Source organism: Branchiostoma lanceolatum, chromosome 4 (genome assembly GCF_035083965.1).
Source record: "Branchiostoma lanceolatum isolate klBraLanc5 chromosome 4, klBraLanc5.hap2, whole genome shotgun sequence".
In the NCBI taxonomy this organism is placed as follows: domain Eukaryota; kingdom Metazoa; phylum Chordata; class Leptocardii; order Amphioxiformes; family Branchiostomatidae; genus Branchiostoma; species Branchiostoma lanceolatum.
The window spans coordinates 10,403,959-10,425,533 of record NC_089725.1 but is presented as its reverse complement, the minus strand read 5'-3'; the positions used below and the strand labels follow the sequence as shown (position 1 = coordinate 10,425,533).

Sequence of the window (21,575 nt, the reverse complement as noted above, 5' to 3'; positions counted from 1 at the left end):
GAACTTTGTGCATCTAACTTGCTAATTTATTTTCTAATACATCACCACTGGAAAGTACTCTCCAAGCCGAGGTTCAAAAACCAGCCAGAGCCGAACCTCTGCTTGGAGAGAAAGCGCTTACATCAATAGCGCCCCCATCGGTTACTATCATTACTGCAAGGTAGTTTTTTTTTTCCCGAAGGACAAATTAATAGAGTTCGACACCATATGGCGATTGTAATTAATAGAGAAAAACAAGCACTCTCTGGTAGTTACAATAATATTGATGTTTATCTAATATGCAAATGAAATCTGCATGCTTGAACGCTGATTGGTCAATTCCGGGTAAACAACAACAACCAAAAGTATCAATCAAAACCACGTGGTCCTTCGGCGCCAGGAATGTCACAAAAACAGGGAGCTGGCGGATCGGACGACTTTTTCTCTCAAGTTTAATCAAATACCCTCAATGGCATCTCTTGACCAACAGGTGGCTCATTCCAGACAAGTATTTAGCCAACAATAAAGAGTAACCAAGACGACCTGAGGTAAGGAATGCGTTTTTTGGACGATTTTTTAGTTGCATCATCTGTGACATGCTGACGAACTTTCGCGCGCTTTCTTCCGACCCTCTGCATGTCTCATGTTTCCTCGATACCTACAAAAATGTTCCTCATTTTATACCTCTGATGACAAATCATTAACTCGCCACTAAACAACAGTCCGTTACCGATGTTTTCTCAATCATCTTTCAACAACAACGCTGTGAAATTTATAAAGAAAACAACAACAAAATATTCAAGTATGAACATGCGACTGCCTGTTCTAATGTTCAAGGTCAACCGAAAAATGAACGTTACGATTTTTGTACTAGTGTTTTTTGTCACAGACTTTCACACAGAAAAATGTGACAGTTCATGCCTCTGGGTGGCATTTATATAGGACTCCCTGGTGCTCTATCTTCGGTCACATAATTTACGACTTCCTGAAACCTCCTTGCTGAAACAAGACCCCCTCCTCCCTAGCTCCCCTCCCCCTTTTCTTAGAAACACTTTATTACATTTTGTAAATGTAAATGTTACTGTTATTGACTGTATCATTGATATATTATTATAGTAGGCTGGATTGTTTCAAAAGGTGTCACAATTTCGGTATAACAGAAATCTGTTTTCCTTGACATGGTTTTCACACTCAGCCCTCTTTCCCGTTTGCTTGTTTGTTTTTTGTTTGTTTGTTTTTACAGTTTTGCCTGGAGAATGTCTGACAATCACGACTGGGCTGCCATGCCATTGCTATCATAAATTTTGCCAAATTTGTAACATTAGTCACTACATACACCTGATATTATTATTATATTATAGATCAAGATTCTAGTGCAATGTGCAAAAAAATATTCTTGACAAGAAGTTGAATTTCAAGAACATACCCTCAGCCTTCAATAAATACAGTTGAAATTGCTCAATAAGACCACTTAGGACACCAATAACATCTGTTCTTTGTGAACAGGTGGTCACTATAGACACTCTTGACAGGATTCAAAATGTAGGATACGCGGAGATTGGACTTCCTGTCAATTGTGGGCAAAGTCTTATTGAAAGGAAGCACAGAAATACCTACATCCATTCAAAGAATCGGTGCAAATTGGCTCAGTTGGTATAGTGGTTGGTATAGTGCCAAAGAAATAATCTTATTGACAGGAAAATCCTTCAATAGTGTCAAAAATTCTTATTGACAAGAAAAAAAACTGTCACTTGTGCTGAAAAATTCTTAGTATATCCTGTCAATAACCTCCACCTTAAAGACACTGCAGCAAGGCCATTGACTAGTTTAATTCCTTGTCCGGAAATTGTCACAGGTTACTAAGCGCCATATAGTTATGTTAGGTTTATGTTAATGATGACAGATGACGTCATGTTAGGATCACGTGTTCACGGTGTTCCTTCATTCCTTCGACCATCTTGGAATCCGCCATGACGTGTGTAATAAAGCTCCCGAGTTGATCCCTGCGTCCGAGTCGCTCGCTAGTGCGTATAGCGCCCTTGGCCACTTTGTGGCGAAGTGCAAAACACAACATCAAGTACACAGATACAGAGGTTTAGGTACAGGTCCAGACCTGTAACTGTACTTCAGAAATTTGACAAAGTAACTTATTGTCTTCAATGATGACAGAAACTGTTTATTTAACAGTTAAAAAAAGGATATGGACTTAAGTTGTTGTTTTTTAAGTACAGTAATAGATTTCATCATATATCAGAGAAACTGTTACTGTGTGTTTTTGAGAGGATCTCAAAAATGAGTCAAATCAGGGTTGGTGCTGATTTCAATGCTCTGCAATATATTATCTTTTTTGCAGCGCAAAATTTTCATCTTTGTTAAGATTACGGTAAGAATAACACGATTTTAGCAATGAAATAAGTAATAATTTAACCTTGTTCCTGCTGCCTAACTCTGTAAGCAATAGGGAATGGGGTGCCAAATGGCTACTTCAGAGTGCTAAACTTAAGATTAAAAAGTTTCTCTTTTTCTCCCCTAGAGGCTAGACCTCTCCCTCTCTCCTTCTCTCTCTCTCTCTCTCTCTCTCTCACTCCCTCTCCCCCAGGCCAGCAGCAGTTCATTGAGACATGGAGAATTCCCCAGACAGCGTCACCTGGCCACACCACAGACTGCCCGAGTTCTCATCCCTCCTCCGACCAGAATCACGCGCCATGGCCAAACCTAGCCCTGCCAACAGGTCAGAGATATGTGGTACACAGCATCAAACATTCGTCACTACATGATTACCTTTGCCAAGAAGGTTATGCTTTTGGGTGCATTTGTGTGTGTCTGTGTGTGTGTGAACACAATAACTCAAGAATGCCTGCGTGGATTGTCTTGATACTTAGTATGTTGGTAGGTGTTGATGAGACCTCAAAATGATTAGGTTTTGTGCCCCCTAGTGGCATGTTAAAGTATGACAACGGCTTCTTCATTTCCATGTACATGCACTCATTAAAATCCAAACATTTTGTGATGCAGTACACAGTGAAGTTTCCAACATATCAAGCCAAGAGTCACCGTCAAATATTTTATGTTGTTTTCAACTTTATTTTGTAGACAGCCAGGTCACTTTATTTGATTAACTTCAGATCTAACTTATAGTTGTAAACCAGCTGTATGTTTTACTGTCATTTAGTTCCTTGTTTTATTATACATCATTCTTACATTCTTCTTGTTTTGTTGGTCTCACTTTTATATCAGATTCTGTGTAATAGGAGAAGGTCTTGATAATTGTGACTAAAAGCTTTGTAAGTAGAACACTTCGCTTTGTCTTTTCTGGCCTAACTGATATTGATACAAGTTCAGAAATTGGAACTGTCAATCTTATAAATTCACATGAAGTTCCAACTCCAAGTCTTTACTCTATATGTACAGGACACCCAAGGATTCGTTCAGCCCAGGAGAGAACACACAAAGTAAGGAAGCCGTGTGCACTCCCTCCATGCTTCCAGTAGGGGGCGCTGTGACCATGCGGCAGCTGTACATGGGAGAGTCCAGGTCCAGCACCAGTTCCAGCCTCTCCGACTCTCTGTCTGACTTCTACACCAGCAGCCCTGATGTAAGAGATGAGGCCAAGAGGAAGGAAACCGATAAAGAGTCTCTGAGTAGGCAAAAGGATGGGGAACAAAATGATGATTCGGAGAGAGAAACACCATCCAAATCCCAACCAAGTGATGATTCTAGTTCTGGAAGTGTGAGGGAGCCCACATCAGTACTGCAACCACAAGGTGGCGTCTTTATGGACGATGGTGATTCTTCAACACACAGAGGAGTGGGTCATCCACAAGGAGGTACAGAAGAATCAGCACCAGAGAGTGCAACCGATTCAGAGGAAACTGAGAGTGAGAAAGAGTTTGCAGATGGGACCAAAGATGGTATAACCATTGCCTCACATAGCAAGGATCAGTTAAGCATACAGATGACTCCAGACAGTGTGGAGTCCAACACGCCTGAAAGCCCCTTGATCAAAGGTGCAGCAAGCATGGAAGATTCTTCAAGCGATGATAAGGCCTACTCTGCAACATTCTCAGTCCTCTGTGCCAACAGCGGTCTCCAAGATTTACCCCAGACTGATTTCATGGACAGGCTGAGAGCCCGAGTGAGAGTGGACTCCCCTGACTGGTCCGTAGGCCTCAGCGTTGGCGACGTGAGGTACTGTACCACCCCCAGACCCTTGCTGGACGGTTCGGAAGCGTTTTCCAACGTGGCACGTGCCAACAATCCATCCGAGAGTCACGACACTCTGCACACGCCACCACTGATGGTCAACAGGAGTCCAAACGCTGTTGCGGTCGCGACGGAGCGAAACGAGAAACGCCAGGAAATCAGCATGATGCCTTCTCTACCCATGTCGAGTTCGGTAGCAGCCACCCAGTCTGACAGTTGTTCACAGACCACCTTGATTGGTGGGATTGTAGCAGGAGGAAAGACCCCAGATCCTACCTTGTGGTACAGAAGACTGCCTCAGCCACCACAGCATGTGGAGCCCATGCTACCAGACTTCAACAAGACGACCATTCCTGACAGTTTGAGTTACCCCTGTCCTCACATGGATACAGACATAATACAGGATAGCACAACCTTCATGTGGAACCAATCCCCTGAGCTCATCAAGGAAGGTCCAGCTCTCCTCGAGTCTTCACAACAAGAAGCCAGCAGAACAAGCTTGAACAAATCCAGCTCGGCTTGGAAGTTCACGTACACACATCCCTGGGACTTCTCTCCAAGGAAAGGCGATGAGACGCTCGCTGAGTACCAAGCAAAGCCATCATCGGGTCCTGTGCAGCAGAGCAGTGTGTCCAGTGATCTTGCTACAGAGGAACACTTGGTGAGAATGACTGGTCAGATGCCTACGAAGACTAGTTCTGATGTCACCCAACAGACATGGTCAGCTTGTCCCATGTCCTCATCATCCTCATCAAACACACTCCCAAGTACCATGCCACCTGCTGTTAGTATATCTCAGCCAACACACAATAATCTCAATCTCCTAACACAGGCAGCCCAGGTACAGGCAGAGACACTGTCCTCCATCCTACCAGGGCAGCAGTTCCTGGTGTACCTAGTGCCAGGACCCCCCGACTCCGCTGGCACCCCAGGTCCCCCCACCCTCCTCTACGTACCCCACACCCCGGGGATGGCTCCACCGGTCATACGCAAGGACATCATGCAGCATGGACAGATCCAAGGCAAGGTAAACAACAACAACAACAACAAATCTGGTTATCTCTTCATCCCGGTTAGACCAGACCCTCACACATCTGCACAGTTCCAGACAGGCTATATCGGACAGCCCTATACAAACCCCTCCCAGTCAGGACACAGTTTCCCACAAGTCCAGAAAACGTTTGCGGACCCAAGCCCACAGCTGTACAATACTGGAGACGTCTCCTTGCCTCCGGTATCTACACCATTTCCGGTGCTACAGGGCGTGACTACGGGAAAGTTGAGTCACAGCTGCCCAGTCTACAATGCCGGCCCCACCAGCTCGACTTACAGCTCCTACATGACCACCGCGCCGATGAGAGGCAACTCAGTTGGTCCGTTGAGGAAACCGAGAGGGCGGCCAGCGAAGTCTGCGGCCAATCCGTACAGCACACAGCCGGGAAATGTGGCGCAACAAACCGCAGCGGACAACGCCAACCCTGTGTCCGTCCGCTACAACATGATCGGCTGCTTCACGGATGCTGGGGTTACCGTCCCAGACATGTTGACCCAAACTACCAGTAGATTGTTCATGTCTCCTACAATGTCTGCTCTAGAAACTAGTTTGCCTTACCCAGTAGAAGCCACATCATCAGTTCCTGACGAAAGCAGAGTGACAGCACAACAGGTGAACTGGAGACAGATGTATCCAGGACACCTGCAACCGACTCACACCAAGTCATCCTCCCTCCTTAGGAAGCATCTACAGTCCAAACAAATGGCACTAGGGAAACCTCAAGCATCGACTGGCATATCTTCCTTCTCAGGATTAGGTCGTCCGGAGAACAGCTTGTTAGTCAACAACAACAGTAGTACAATCACTGGATGCCATGTTTCAACTTCATTATCAGTGCGGAACAGCTCCATGCTGTCTCAGTCGGGGATAACTCTGCTGATAGATGCTGGTACAGGTGCTGTCAGTCAAGCAAGCCCTGCTGTTCAAGCTGTGGAAAGAGCCCCAACAACGACGGTGGATATCATAGAGGTTGCAGAGCCAACAGGTCAGTGAAAGAATCATGCTAGTTGAATCATGTAAGTGGCTCCAAATGCATCATGAATCATCATTGTTAGCAAGGGTTCAGTTTGTAAGCAGACTTGACTTGATGCCAGGACACAAAACAAAGCTAGCTGAAACTAAATTGGGAACTACAACTTCAAGCAATGGATTGATCCTATTTAGCTCTGCCCACCATGTCACAGCATAGAAATGTAAACTAGAAACAAAAAAATGCAAATATTAGACGGACATTTAGCTGCTCTCTCATTGGTTAAGCAGATACTTGCCATGCTATCATTGGTTGAACTGCTAATTGTGATGGATAGTCAGGTTCAGTCTGTAGTGTAGAGTACATGTAACAGCCTGTATTTTTCAGGTGTAAGAAGTGAGGTGCCAGAGTCGACAACAGGCCACATCTCCACACCTTTACACCTGAAGGTGGACCCCAGGATGCACCCGCCAAGACACTACGAGTTCAAGGTCATCCAGGTTGGGACATGGAAGGTGAGAAAACAAAGATGTCTTCATGTTGTCTTGATTTTGTGATGTCAGTATGAGGCAAATTCTTCAATTGTATTGTACATGTCATTGACTGTATACTTGTTGCTTTTGCTTTGATTCACTTTGAAAAATTGGGAAAGTTACTTGGTATATAGATTTTTATTGATTAGTTCATGAATTTGTAAATAGTATGATTTTTTGCTAAATCGTAAATGTAGAAATTGTGATGTTCCGTTATTAATGCCGTCATTAGGAACCTGTGAGGTAATGATCAATTTCTGTTGTTTCCAGAGATTGTTCTGAAATTGACTGATGAAAGTTTGTTGGATACTCTATCTTTCAGCTACATACTAGTATTGTAATAATCCATATAAGTAACTGATGAAATAGGGTCATGTTTTTTAACAAACTTGACCAGTTGAGCCACTTCACAAGATTGTTGGAGACCAAGTGTTCGCCATTCTGACTTTTTGTTTGTTCAACAGATAGAGCACAGAGACAGTGATGTTGGACAGACTGCCAAAATCAAGCTGCTCTTTGCATCAAGGTGTGGTCTTTTCTTGGCTGTTGCTGTTCTGTCTACTGAGTCATAAACATGTATTTATGAGATTTCTACGTATAGATAGTCATAGCTTTGTTGTTTTGTTTTTTTTTGTTTGTTTTTTTGTATATCCATGAATATGCATTAAATTTTCCTTTAGGCATAATACACCAGTTTTGTACAATAAGTTATTAAAAAAAAGGTGTGTAAGACTGGACTGTAGACTGTAAGGTTTGATTGACTCACATCGGGAAGGAACCCCTACTCTTTTTGATAAGTGCGGTGGGCTCTTTAACATGTTTGAGGTGTGGCTCCTCAAGCACAGGACCTCCAGCTTTACGTCCTATCCGAGATGACGTCCCTTACTGAAGCTAGGTACTCATTTTCACCTGATCCGAGTGAGGAAATAGCTGTTAAGTCAACTAAGTGCCTTCCTTGAGGGCACAACATTGGGGTCTTCTAGGGATTCGAACCCAGGACCTATAGATTTAGAACACCTGGCTGACCATGAGTCCCTGTTTTTCCTGTCTGTCAATAGGAAACTTGTGTATGAGTTCCAGTTGAATTCTGCCGTGAAAGCCCATGATATGGGGATGAGACAGCTGGCGAGTGTGGAGATCCCATTTAAGATCATCACTGCCATCAATGCTAAGGTACATGTAAGAGACTTCGTATATCTGTGAGGTAACATCAGATTGACTCAAGAATTTGAGTAAGGAGTTGTTGTATATGATACTGGAAAAGATGTGCTTCAACATGGTGTTTTACTCAGCAAGTGACATGCTTACTTTTTTTTAAGCCAGCGTCACACGACAGAAAAATAGCTCCCTGACAAGTCTGCGAGCTCAAGACACGTTTTTGGTCAGAATACTCTCGATCACTGTGCAATTTCTAGGGATAGGTAGCTGATCGCAGGTCACCAAGTCCCATCCAAGAAGATAGATTTTCAGACAAGAAATATTCTTTATTTTCTGGCAATTTTGACATTTGGTGTTCGTCATCAGTGTGGCTCCAGCTTAACCTTCTCCCTGCTGCCTAACTCTGTTACCAATAGGGAATTGGGTGCCAAACAGCTATTTGAGAGTGCTAAAGGTTAATATCTCTGTTACCACAGACGGACAAGATAACTCTGGAGGTGTCCGAAGTCCCCTTGATGTACTTCGGAACAAGAGTCTGTCCGCGCAAGGGCGGGGCTGTGAGTGGGAGAGCAGCGCGGTACAGGAGAGACCAGCCAGCCGACGTCACGGGGGGACAGCTCCAAACTGTACCCTACCACACAGTGAGTGTTTTGTGAAAGTTGTTAATTCATTGTACAGTTTGACATAAGCACAAAAGACATTTCCAAGGCAGCTCGGTTTCAAATCCTGTAACTGAAGGCAGTGTGGAACTTTTTTAATGATATGGAAATTGTGGCTTTATCCCAGTTTCCTTTAAATGATTGCCATAATGGCAGGGAACATTACCACACATTAGCACTACAGCTGCAAACTATACCCTACCATACAGTGGACTGCTTTGTGATGTATTTTTTTAAAGTTTGTAACAGAAAGCAGTAATGAATTTGTTGAAGATAATGATTTCAAAAATATATATGTCTCTGTCCCAGTTTTCTTCAAACGATTGTTATAATGACAATGAACAACCAAACTTTCAAACACTACACTCCTGGAGAAATAAATATTTAATTCATAAAAATGTTTTTTTGTACACAACCAAGGCTTTAGTGTTATTTACCTTGCTGACATTTTGGTGACCATCTATCACTTTCCTCAAGACAAGACTGGTTCTACAGTATCGTCCTGAGGAAGATGACAGACAGTCACCAAAACTTTGGCTACCGTAGTAGGTAAATAACATGTTGATTGTGTACAAAGGACTTTTTCATCCAGTGTTTTACCAAGCTAATGAAACTATTCACAGGTACGAATGTAGATATTAGGTAGATATTAAATATTGACATCTTTTCATCACAGATCGAGCTCCGCTCAGTGTCTGCGGTGAAGAAGGTCCGAGAGTGCCTGGAGCGGTTTGACCCAAGTTTCGTCACCATGATGAGAACTTCAGTGGTCATGGACCCCAACAAGCGACTGGCAGTGAAGGAGACCCACAGTCCTGTCCATGTAGTCACCCAGCCACCCAGCCGTCCTCTTAAAGCCAAGGGAGAGCCCGGGGAAGAAGGAGGTAAAATTAAGGAAGTTAAAGTCCTTCCCGCACCAGATGGTGCATAAAGTGGCGCCCATCTCTGTTTCAATAGCCCTTGGGCCATACAACTTTGTGCAATCACTATAGCAGGGGGCTGGTCCACAGGTAGTGGTGTGTGTTCAATTCCCATACTCTTTCTAAAATGCTAATCAGAGAAAGCAGTATTATGTGACTCGGCCGGGAATGGAACTCATGACCAAATGCAAGGGTGTCACTCGTCTAGGCCATTGCACTGGTTTAAGGAGGTAAAGCCTAGGGAAAAAAACATTGTGTTTCTGGTTATTCGACAGACCCTAGCAAAGACCAGCAAACGCTAGCCTTTTTTTGTCACTGGCAAGGGACATAATTATATTTTTCAATCTGACATCTGAGTGTTGAAAACAATCAAACAGAATGACATGTATAGCCTTATACCAATGAAATGTACTTCTCTTGCAGAGAGAGTGGAACCTCCAGCCAAGAGGCACCACACCTCAGACAGCTGCAGCTGCAGTTCCGGCTGCTCGTCGCGGCGCTGCGGCTGCTGGAGCTGCATGCGGCCGTGTGAGCCCAGCTGCCTGTGCACCAACTGTAACAACCCCCTCATGATCCTCAAGCAGTCTGGCGTGGACGCAGACAAGGCACTCGAAGACGACTGTCTTGTGGTCAACTTTGCTAAGGTACTGGTTGGGTTTTTCTATAGCCTTTGATGACTTAGTCTTTGTTATCTTGGCCAATGATTTGAGGTCCGTCTGTGTGTGTGTGTTTGTGTGTCTGTCTGTGAACAGTTGTGGATGGATATGTGTGTGTGTGTCTGTCTGTCTGTTTGTTGTGAACAGTTGTGGATAGATTGTTATGATGTTCAGGTGGCAAAATGAAGCAATGTTTAGATTAGGGGCCTCCTAGTGGCTTTTCATGGTATTGCAGCAGTACTTCAGGTTTTGGTATCTCGTTTTTCAATGCGAAAGTATCTCAACATTTCACAGTCTAGTCAGACACCCATATCATGTCATCGTTAGAATTCATATTTTCCATTACTGGATTGGAGTAAAATGTTGGTAAGGCTTTAAATTACCATCTTTAATAAGCTAGATATGAATTGATATTAACTACTTCATGGCGATGTAACGGTATGTTTTCCAGGTGGCCAACCTGCGTCAGCACCTGCAGACCCTGTACCACCTGCCCTGCTGTGGAGCCATGGTGCAGCTGGTGGACATGATCCCAGGCTCTCGCTCCTGCCCAAAGTGTAAAAACAAAGCCGTGTACTCCTACTCCTGGTGCAAGTAAGCCCGATATCTGTATTTTTTATTTTTTTTTACAATATTGATCTGTAAAGAAATTTCATGTTTCTAAAATCTATATTCTTTGCTATTAGATGGATAACACTCTTATCAAGGGTGTTAAGTTGAAGTCCTTCCCGCACCAGTTAAGTTGTTGCATAGGGCCATGCCCAACTCAGTATCTTGTGCCACACAACATTTTCATCACAGCAAGGGGCTAGTCTGCTGGTAGTGGTGTGTGTTGAACTTCCATACTCTTTCCCAAATGCTAAGCAGAGAAAGCAGTTATTGTTTTTAAGTCACTTTTCACAAGTCACTTTTTCTTGGTCCTCGCTACCATTTCTTTGACAACATTGGTGGTTTAAGTATTATACATGTACATGTATCAAAGACAGGTTTCCTCAAATGTGAAAGACCCAAGAAGTTATACAATCATGTGGGACTTAATCTTGAAAGACAAACTTCATTCTGTCTTCCAGCTTTGTTCTTTGCGACCAAAACAAGAGGCCAAGAAATCACTGCACCAAATGTCGCAAGTGCAAGGACTTCAGGGATGTTCACTGCACGGTAAGGATGACAAACACTGCAACTTATTAACTTCTTAGAACATCCAACCATGCACTGCTTTCCCTTTTACACATCCACCTAACGCCTTCCGCTTTGCCCTCTTCGCCCCTGGAAAAAAAATCTGCTTTGCCCCTGCCATTCCTTCTTGCCCCAGCTGCAGATCTGCTTAGCCTCCACTCTTTTGCTTAGCCCCCAATAGCCAGCATCAACCAGCACTGCTCATAGTCAACAGGAAAATTGTATAGAAAGTATCAACGCCACTCTGCATAAAGGTGGTCCAGAATGTGTTCTGGAATACGCTACTTTGGATTTCTTTAAATTTATATATGAGCAGAGTAAGCGGATGACGTTAGGTGGAGATGCATTGGATAGATTCATACCTGTTGGATGATGTGTGCCATTTTCCCACTGTTTTCTATTTCAGAAATGCAACACCTGCTACTTTGCGGGAGCCCTGGGAGAGCAGCGGTGTCCGTGTACGCTGCGACAGAGGGCCAGCCAACCAACCACCAGCACTGCTGAGTCACTCTCCGGCTTCTTCCAGTTCTTCGTTGGAAACCAGCAGCAGCCAGCAGCACCGGGATCTGGTCTTGATCTGAACCAACCAGTGCCAACCAGCTCAAACCAGCATGGAACTGGTTCTGAGGTGTGAGCTTCCCATAGGTAGCTCAAAAGTACATTCTGTGTAAGATTTCGGTTTGACTTCTGTTAGCTGTACATGTTCTGTTAGCCTTGACTTCATTACATTAAACTGTAGCCTTTGGACAAGCCTTTAAATGAACCTATGGAATGATAATAGCAAATATGACAAATGATGATGTTACATAATGATTGTCAAATGAAACTCTATAGACTTGAGATTATGACCTAAGCAACACAATTTGGGGTGATTCTTAAGTTCTTGAATGGCCAATTGCAACATGTCAGTTGTTCCAGTTCCCAGCAAATTGCTAGTGTCTAAAATTAGACTAGAGGTAGATAGTAGGTAGATAGGTCTATGTTGTTTCTGTTCTTGTTTTGTCAGAATGTAAAATTGCTATAATGCCCAATTTGCCTGTTGTGACAGGAAGAAAGACATTGCTTTGTTCACTTTGTTCTGTTCTGAGATGTTTTGTTATAAATGAGGACTATTTTTCTACAAAATTCTTGAAATTGTTTAAAGATTATAATTAAAGTGTTTGTTGCCGTGTTGGTTTAAAGAGAAAAATATAATTTGTAGTGCATAGATTGTTTTGCAAGCTTCTTGTTTGTTGTAGGTACGTAGTTCTAGTCTTAGAATCCAGTAGATCACTTGTGAGTTTTTTGTGACTGTTTACAAGAAATTAAAGTTTCTTTATACCTTTCTTATATTGGCATTTCTGTGCATGTAAAAATTAACACACTTGCAGCCCAATAGGAAATGAATTATTTGAGAAATTAGTCATTTCGTAGCTCTTATTTATTTCCTTAGTTCTCTGACATTTTAAGATGGAAGCATAGCACACATACATCATAAAAGCAGAGGACAGAGAGGAAAAATTCCATATTTTACTGTATTTACTTTATGAAACTGAGTTCACCAAGGCTTGAACCTGGTCCTCAAGCTTTGTTTTTTGTTAGGTTTTTCCAGTTTATCTTTTTTTTTTTAATTTGAGAACCAACAAATCAACTTTATGCGGCATTAGTTGCCCAACGAAATGAAATGAAAATGCAACATACCATGGATCAAACACTTATTTATTCAGATTAATCACATTTTGTGGAAGGATTGACATAACAGGTGACTATCACCTTTTCAAGATGTCAATCCGGACCAGACTGTAAGGTTTGGACCATTACATGCCCTTACTCTTTTTTGAAAGGGGTGTGGCTCTCCCCAAACACGGGACCTCCATTTAACGTCCTATCCAAGGAATGTCCCTAACCGAAGCTAGGTACTCATTTACACCTGAGTGAGGTGAGGAAAGTGATGTGTTAAGTGCCTTTCCCAAGGGCACAATGTCCGGGCACATGTCCAGACATGTCTGGGGCAAGCCAGGATCAAACTCGGGTTCCCTTGTTTGACGGCCGAATGTTCTAGCCGTTACGCCACACGTTAGCTGTACAAGTGCTTGATCACCCTTGTCACTACATTAATTTTTGACCGGCATGTTTCTAAACCTATAAAATATTAACATTCAGCATATGAATTACAACAAGAGTTTATTGACTTGGTGCTCAATCTACTAGGGGTTTCATACAAACTGTTACTTCTGGACTGTGGATGCTTCACCATTTCATCACAAAATACATGATGTGTATTTAAACTTTCCTTTACATTCCCTTCCTTTTAACATAAGTCACAATCTCCAACATTTGAATTCCAAGTAAAATGTTTTCCCCAGAAATATCGTACAGAAGTACAATGTATTCAGGAATTGTTAAATCCCTCTGTTGCCTGTGCTCTGTTTAACATGATTTCCATCATTACTACAAATGCATTGAAGTCTGCAGTCACTGGCATATCTAAACTGGGTACACAAGTAGAAATCTCTACACCACCAGAATTTGGTTTGAACCTGACATGTAACCGAGTGCCTGGTGGCAGGCTGTAACTCCCTGTTGTGACAAATAGAAACCGTTTCAGCATTACTCTGTCTGCATTCTGAATCCACTGTTCTACAAACGTGGTCATTCGTTCACCAGACTGGCTATCCTCACACTCAGTTGTATCAAACTGTAGGACTGAGAGAACATCCCCACCTGAGATGGGGCGTTTAAGGGTGTGCAGCAGTTCACAGAGGTCTTCCCTACACAACTTCACACCAAATGCAGGACCAGTGTTCCACAATTCCTGAAAGCCCGTAACAAGACCCAAGATGGCACAATGTGGACGAGCCAGGCACTCAGTGCAAGCTAGTCGTGGAAGCAAAGCCTTTAACTCTTCTATTGTGGATGGTAATTTTTGAACATCAAATTCTACCAAAGTCATTCTTACCTCCTCTGACATAGTTTTGCTTTTGAGAGCACCCTGCAAGAGAGATCTCACACTGTTTGGCAAAATGTCATATATGAAGATATGTTGGTAGTCGCTGATGGTGTTTAACTGTTCCATGCCATTAAACATGGCTTCCACCAAGTACAAGGGTAAGTACACTGGGAATAGTCTGTGTAACACAAACATGTGGGCAGTGTACCGACCCACCGCTCCCCAGAAGTGATAGACTGATGGTTCAATATCAGGGGTGACAGAAGGAATGCTGTCATACTTAAGCCAGTTTTCTGCAATTTCTCGCCAAAACAGTGTGAAAGCTTCCCTGCTTGGTCCCCCACAATCTATGCCTCTCTCCCCGTCAAATACTACAAACTGCTCATACCAGATGGCTTGGGGGTTATTAAGGTAATAGCTGATTATCTGCTGATGAAGTGGACGTCCATCATGTCTGTCAACTCGTAGACGCTGTTGTCTTCTTACTTGGTGGGTTGCGGTAGGCTGTTGCTGGTTTGTCCTGATGTATTGCGAATGACTTTCCCTGATCTCTTCAAGCAAAGATCTGCAAAATGTAAAAGAATGTCGCGAATGGTTTACCTTTCTGATTTTGTCATTTGCTATTTTCTTACTGCTATAGAGTGTTAAAAAAATAGCATCTGACAGACAGTAAATTTGCATGTCAAATCTGCAACTATGATAAAATTATGTGACTGCAGCTTACAGCAAGGAGGCAACAGCCCTATAGCTATGTATGTTCTAACCGACCCGGCCCCTATTTTCTGAGATCGATGTGCTGTGCCACCCCCTAACCCAAACCTGGGGATGTCAGGACATAGGGCTGCCGCTATAGCCAGGATTGCAAAAATACATTTATGACAAGCCATCCCAAGGCTAAAAATCAAACTCAATGTACTTACATTGGACCAGCTGGTTCCTGGGGAAGCCAGTACTGCAAGTTCGCAAGGTGCACTGGGGGTGCTAATTAGCAAGAAAAGATATTACATTACATTTCATGGTACATTACCTGGTACATGACATTACAAACAAAACTGTCAAATTAATTAATACAATATAACTAATCTCCAAGCAGATCTAACGATTGCAAAGACCTTTACAACTGGCAAAAGGATTTTTTATTGCAATAAAAAGTCCTTTTGCCAGTTGGATATGGTCTTTGCAACAATTAGATCTGCTTAGAGATTAATAACTATCATCATCGTATATGATTGCTTTTACATAGATGAGTAACATTTAACAAAGCAGCTTGCTAGAATTGTTAACAAATAAAAAACATATCGCAACAATTTCATAATTATACATAATCGTTAGCATGGTGAAAAAACAATTGACTTATTATTACCCTGTTCTTTTATCCATGCTTTTTGCAATCAGCCTTCGGGCAGGAATTTGCAATAAATTTATCATAAAGTATTAAGGTGGGTGCAACATGCTGAAGTTAAATCTACATGACTTATATTTTGTACTTCAGGATGTCTTCACCATACTGATGATAACAAATGTACATCCTGAAACACAAATGACATTGAAACAAAGCCAAACTAGCGAGTTCCATGACCCCATACCTTCGCCGACTGATCTTAGCCTTGTCGAGTGTCATATTATAAATGCTTTCCATCTATTATGCAAATAAGGACCACATTTGCATGAATTATATCAGTTGATCATCTTCTCTACCCAAATAACACATTATTCAAAGTCTGAACGTCTTATCTTAGCTAGGTATTGTAGCATTTCCCCATAAACTATGTTAATGATACCCTCATTTGCATGATTTATGTCGGATAATGTCCACATCAAGTTCCAAATGCTGCAAGAATGAATTTCACATCATTTACCATTATGAAGTTATATTATAGTATTCTTCCATTAATTATGCAAATTATATATTCATTTGCATAATTGATATCTATTGATTCCTCTCTTTCTCAGTTACCTATAATGTCAAATGTTTGTGAGTCCTATTATGGAGTACAGCAGATTTATAAACTTGCCTCATCAATTATGCAAATTAGCTACTTATTTGCATAATTAGCCTACGATAATGTCAACCATCACTTAAACTATCTACCTACTAATTATCATGACTATCTGTCAACCCCTTCTTGATTTATTCCATTACAAAACATACTTTCCCTCACATAAGCTATCTTCTACCACTCAAAAACTATGACCATAGCATGTCCAGAACACGAGATGTCAAACCCGGAAGTTCCGCTGCAGTACCATAGCTAGCCACCATAGGGCTAACATCTAATCATTTTGAGGTCTTAAGAATACCTACCCACATACCAAGTATGAAGACAATCTATCAAGGCATTCTTTAGTTATCTTGTTTACACACAAACACACACACACACACACATACATACATACACGAACGTTGTGCAAAATATAACCTCGGCAAAGGTAATAAACTCAGCATAATCATACCTGTGGCATGTCCATACAGTTGTTCAGCAGTCAATCCTTCATAATTTCCAAAAATGGAAGACATCTGTAATAAAACAAATCATGATTATAAATGAGTTTCAGCCACAGGGCAAGGAAGACGAAAAATAGACAAATAGATAAAGGCATGCTAATTGATGGTTTTGGAAACATTTCAAAAAAACTGTAACAAATTAACATTCAACACCTGAACGTGCAGCTGGCTGTCTGCAGATAGACCCCCACTTATTGTCCCCGGTCTGGTTGTAGGTGTTGGTACAGGCTGGTCTGCTGGCCCCGGGCTGGTGGTAGATGTTGGTTCACTCTCGTCTACTGGCCCTGGGCTGGTTGTAGGCGTTAGTTCACTCTCGTCTACTGGCCGTGGGCTGGTTGTAGATGTTGGTTCACTCTCGTCTACTGGCCGTAGGCTGGTTGTAGATGTTGGTTCACTCTCGTCTACTGGCCCCGGGCTGGTTGTAGATGTTGGTTCACTCTCGTCTACTGGCCGTAGGCTGGTTGTAGATGTTGGTTCACTCTCGTCTACTGGCCCTGGGCTGGTTGTAGATGTTGGTTCACTCTCGTCTACTGGCCGTAGGCTGGTTGTAGATGTTGGTTCACTCTCGTCTACTGGCCCCGGGCTGGTTGTAGGCGTTGGTTCACTCTCGTCTACTGGCCCTGGGCTGGTTGTAGGCGTTAGTTCACTCTCGTCTACTGGCCGTGGGCTGGTTGTAGATGTTGGTTCACTCTCGTCTACTGGCCGTAGGCTGGTTGTAGATGTTGGTTCACTCTCGTCTACTGGCCGTGGGCTGGTTGTAGATGTTGGTAGGCTGGTTGTAGATGTTGGTTCACTCTCGTCTACTGGCCCTGGGCTGGTTGTAGATGTTGGTTCACTCTCGTCTACTGGCCGTAGGCTGGTTGTAGATGTTGGTTCACTCTCGTCTACTGGCCCTGGGCTGGTTGTAGGCGTTGGATCACTCTCGTCTACTAACCGTGGGCTGGTTGTAGATGTTGGTTCACTCTCGTCTACTGGCCGTAGGCTGGTTGTAGACATCGGTTCACTCTCGTCTACTGGCCGTGGGCTGGTTGTAGACGGTGGTTCACTCTCGTCTACTGGCCGTGGGCTGGTTGTAGACGGTGGTTCACTCTCGTCTACTGGCCCCGGGCTGGTGGTAGATGTTGGTTCACTCTCGTCTACTGGCCCTGGGCTGGTTGTAGGCGTTGGATCACTCTCGTCTACTAACCGTGGGCTGGTTGTAGATGTTGGTTCACTCTCGTCTACTGGCCGTAGGCCGGTTGTAGACATCGGTTCACTCTCGTCTACTGGCCGTGGGCTGGTTGTAGATGTTGGTTCACTCTCTTCTACTGGCCGTGGGCTGGTTGTAGACGTTGGTTCATTCTCGTCTACTGGCCGTGGGCTGGTTGTAGACGGTGGTTCACTCTCGTCTACTGGCCGTGGGCTGGTTGTAGACGTTGGTTCACTCTCGTCTACTGGCCATGGGCTGGTTGTAGGCGTTGGTTCACTCTCATCTACTGGCCCCGGGCTGGTTGTAGATGTTGGTTCACTCTCGTCTACTGGCTGTGGACTGGTTGTAGGCGTTGGTTCACTCTCGTCTACTGGCCCTGGGCTGGTTGTAGATGTTGGTTCACTCTCATCTACTGGCCGTAGGCTGGTTGTAAACGTTGGTTCACTCGTGTCTACTGGCCGTGGGCTGGTTGTAGACGTTGGTTCACTCTCGTCTACTGGCCGTGGGCTGGTTGTTGGCGGTGGTTCACTCTCGTATACTGGCCCTGGGCTGGTTGTAGACGTTAGTTCACTCTCGTCTACTGGCCGTGGGCTGGTTGTAGACGTTGGTTCACTCTCGTCTACTGGCCGTGGGCTGGTTGTTGGCGGTGGTTCACTCTCGTATACTGGCCCTGGGCTGGTTGTAGACGTTGGTTCACTCTCGTCTACTGGCAGTGGGCTGGTTGTAGGCGTTGGTTCACTCTCATCTACTGGCCCTGGGCTGGTTGTAGGCGTTAGTTCACTCTCGTATACTGGCCGTGGGCTGGTTGTAGATGTTGGTTCACTCTCGTCTACTGGCAGTGGGCTGGTTGTAGATGTTGGTTCACTCTCGTCTACTGGCCCTGGGCTGGTTGTAGGCGTTGGTTCACTCTCGTATACTGGCCGTGGGCTGGTTGTAGATGTTGGTTCACTCTCGTCGACTGGCCGTGGGCTGGTTGTAGACGGTGGTAAAGGCTTGCCTACTGTTGCCGGGCTGGCTTCAGTTCTTGGTGAAACCAAACTTGACAATGCCTGGCTGTCCACGCTTTCATAGTCAATATTTGCAGTAATAAGGAAAACTAGGCTACGTATTTGACTGAGTTTTTCCTGCCACACTGACCGGTCCATCTCATGTCCATCACGGTGCCGTCGGGACTCATTTGCTGCTTCAGTGGCATGAAATGATATTTTCTCAAACAAAGAGGCCATCGTTTCAGCCTTTGTGTCAGTTGTTTTAATGCCAGCTATTCTGGTATCTGCTATCGGTGTCTTCAATTTAGGGTTGTTCTCCTCTGTCTGACTTTGAGATGTCTTCACCTCCGTGTCACCAACCAACACAGCATTTCTTGGATGATTTTCATCCATGCTGTTAACACTGTCAAAACCTGAGTCATGTGTTGTTGATGCATGCCTTCTGTCGTCCCTTGTCTCTCTGTCCATGCTATCATCCACATGTACTCCTACAGCACTGTTGCCTTTCAGATCCATTGCCTGTAGACCTCTGAAAAAACACATAAATCACAGAAATGAAGTTTTCATTTCTGGCTTATTCCTAACCTTTCTGGTATTGAAAAAAATCAAAATCATAAAAAGATCATCATTTCATTTGAAAGGAATAGCAAATTTAGAGGTAAGTAGTTGAGATTTGCATATTATGACCATATACATGTACCCCGAGCAAAGTCTCCCAAGAAGAAGATGGGAAAGAACAAAAAATATAAACTTGTCATTCATTAAAAAAATAAAGAATTTGCATGTTTTGTGTTAAGTCATTTTTTCAACCTTCCTGACCACTTAGATTTCATAATGAAGGCAACTTTTTTTCAACATCATTTTTTTCCAATGCTTGCATTGATGTTTTGGGGTGCCCAGAGGATGTCATCCATATAATCAAATCAGTAATGTGTGTGTGTGTATGACCTTAGCCAGTACCTCCTACCTCTGTGGGGTTGTTGAGGGGAGGGAGGTGCAGGTCTTGTATCAGACATGTCTCCTGTTGAGGTGTCAGGCCACCCGCCAATCCAGCAGTGGCGTGGCCGTACACAATGTACTTTGGCTTTCTGCACTGGTGTTATAAGCTTTCAGGACTGGTTGACTAGGTAACAAAAGGTGACAAAATGAGATTAGAATACCAGTCTGAATTTGTCAAAGCCAATAGCCAGATTTAACACAATAGCTAGATTAATTACACCAAAAGCAGCTAGGTGCAGAAATATAGACCACACCAAACTGCAAATTGCATAATTTGTCATCTCTGTGGTTTGTGGTTTTCTACGTTATGTGACCTGGTAGTGCTGGTTAGTTGGAATGTCAACTGGCACTGATAAGAAACCACAAAGGGGAGGGGAAAGTAAATAGACATTACACAGTTAAGGACAAATTTGTCACCTTCAGAGAGAGCAATAACTATTATAACTTAATCTTTGATAGATGTGACATGCACAACAAACATGGCGGATTTGTGGTATTCTAAAAGACATGCCGCACCCCTCCCCACTGGTCCTTTGTGTCATAAAGAACTGCTTCTACCTGTCTTACCTTCAATGTTTACCGTCACAGTAAGTAAACACAAGGTGTAACATAGCCTGTTACACAATCTCCGTGTAAGCAAAACAATTAAAGGTGGATATTTGCCGAGTAAAAAGAACAAAACAACAACCACGTGCCTACCTCTTCGCAATGTCGTTCTTCTCGATCTGTCCCGTGATGGTACGGGTTGTGACGTCAGTCAACGTCACTTCCTGCATTAACCCAAATGACTGCATAGTTGTACTGGTCACGAGGAGTCAATCATTACAAAACTGCTTTGAACACGAGCCTTTTAATATTTCCAGTTAATTGCATTGTAAACTCTCGCAACAAAACTGCCACAAGCTTGAAGGTTTTCCATAGCACTAACATACCTCTACCCCACGCTTTGGACTAACCCATCACGTGACTACATGCACCGCCTCAGGCATTGTGGGTAACCTGGAATCCGGAAGTCCAGAAGGCATGTTCTAACATTATTTTGGTTCCAAGGACACTTTTGTTATGCCATGCTTCTGGGTTCACCTCACAGCGCTATTTGTATCAAACGCTAACGTCATTATGCCTGGTGACGTATATGTATGTTTGACAGAGCGCAAACAATGTGGTGTTTTCTTTCTTCGAGATACGGGTCAGCCAACGAGCAAACAAACTTTTCTGTCTGGCAACACTGTTAATTGGGTTAACTCACAATCCTCTGGTATTCGACAGTAAATTAACCGACTTCCTACTTCGAAGCCTTGTGCCACAAGCAAAGCTTAACCAAACTGAGACTTTTGAATTATAATTTTCATTGAAATCAAGCTTTTCTGTGAGTACATGAAGCATTGTTCATCCAGTGTGGCAGGGGAAGTTTTTTTTTCAAAGTACATGAACACATAAAATATATCTTTGTCTGTGCTATATGTGCAACAGACATTTTACGCAAAATACTGAATGGACAACTCATGCAGGAATGAACAACAGTTATGTCAATGTTTCCACAAATGTTCTTTTTGCAAAGTATGATATACTTGCTTTGATTACACACACACTTTGAAACCTCTGGAACTCAAATTCTATAATCAAATCAAACAGTTCCCCTTCGGTTCAGGTTC

General features: G+C 43.3%; 2 protein-coding genes across 2 annotated transcripts; one reads left to right on the top strand and one right to left on the bottom strand.

The window, feature by feature from the left end:
• The first annotated feature begins 349 nt into the window (after nt 1-349).
• Nucleotides 350-12,103, top strand: LOC136432516 (serine-rich adhesin for platelets-like). Its single transcript, XM_066423871.1, has 12 exons — nt 350-527; nt 2,579-2,710; nt 3,391-6,221; nt 6,594-6,721; nt 7,204-7,265; nt 7,798-7,912; nt 8,374-8,538; nt 9,233-9,440; nt 9,900-10,120; nt 10,584-10,726; nt 11,203-11,290; nt 11,715-12,103. Exons 2-12 carry the CDS (start codon nt 2,601-2,603, stop codon nt 11,940-11,942), a joined length of 4,299 nt encoding a protein of 1,432 aa, XP_066279968.1. The 5' UTR covers nt 350-527; nt 2,579-2,600; the 3' UTR covers nt 11,943-12,103.
• An 884-nt stretch (nt 12,104-12,987) lies between these two features.
• On the bottom strand, nt 12,988-21,040 carry LOC136432517 (cell surface glycoprotein 1-like). Its single transcript, XM_066423872.1, has 6 exons — nt 20,620-21,040; nt 19,889-20,044; nt 16,897-19,450; nt 16,692-16,755; nt 15,158-15,218; nt 12,988-14,802 (listed from the first exon to the last, which is right to left on the bottom strand). Exons 3-6 carry the CDS (start codon nt 19,435-19,437, stop codon nt 13,680-13,682), a joined length of 3,789 nt encoding a protein of 1,262 aa, XP_066279969.1. The 5' UTR covers nt 19,438-19,450; nt 19,889-20,044; nt 20,620-21,040; the 3' UTR covers nt 12,988-13,679.
• Nucleotides 21,041-21,575: the final 535 nt, after the last annotated feature.

Coding starts and splice junctions, on each gene's coding strand:
- LOC136432517 (XM_066423872.1), bottom strand. CDS start 19,437: ATGGATCTGAAAGGCAACAGTGCTGTAGGAGTACATGTGGATGATAGC. Junction 15,219..16,691: donor ACTGTATGGACATGCCACAG/GTATGATTATGC, acceptor CTTGCTAATTAG/CACCCCCAGTGCACCTTGCG. Junction 14,803..15,157: donor CAGGAACCAGCTGGTCCAAT/GTAAGTACATTG, acceptor TACATTTTGCAG/ATCTTTGCTTGAAGAGATCA.
- LOC136432516 (XM_066423871.1), top strand. CDS start 2,601: ATGGAGAATTCCCCAGACAGCGTCACCTGGCCACACCACAGACTGCCC. Junction 2,711..3,390: donor AAACCTAGCCCTGCCAACAG/GTCAGAGATATG, acceptor CTATATGTACAG/GACACCCAAGGATTCGTTCA. Junction 7,266..7,797: donor AAGCTGCTCTTTGCATCAAG/GTGTGGTCTTTT, acceptor GTCTGTCAATAG/GAAACTTGTGTATGAGTTCC.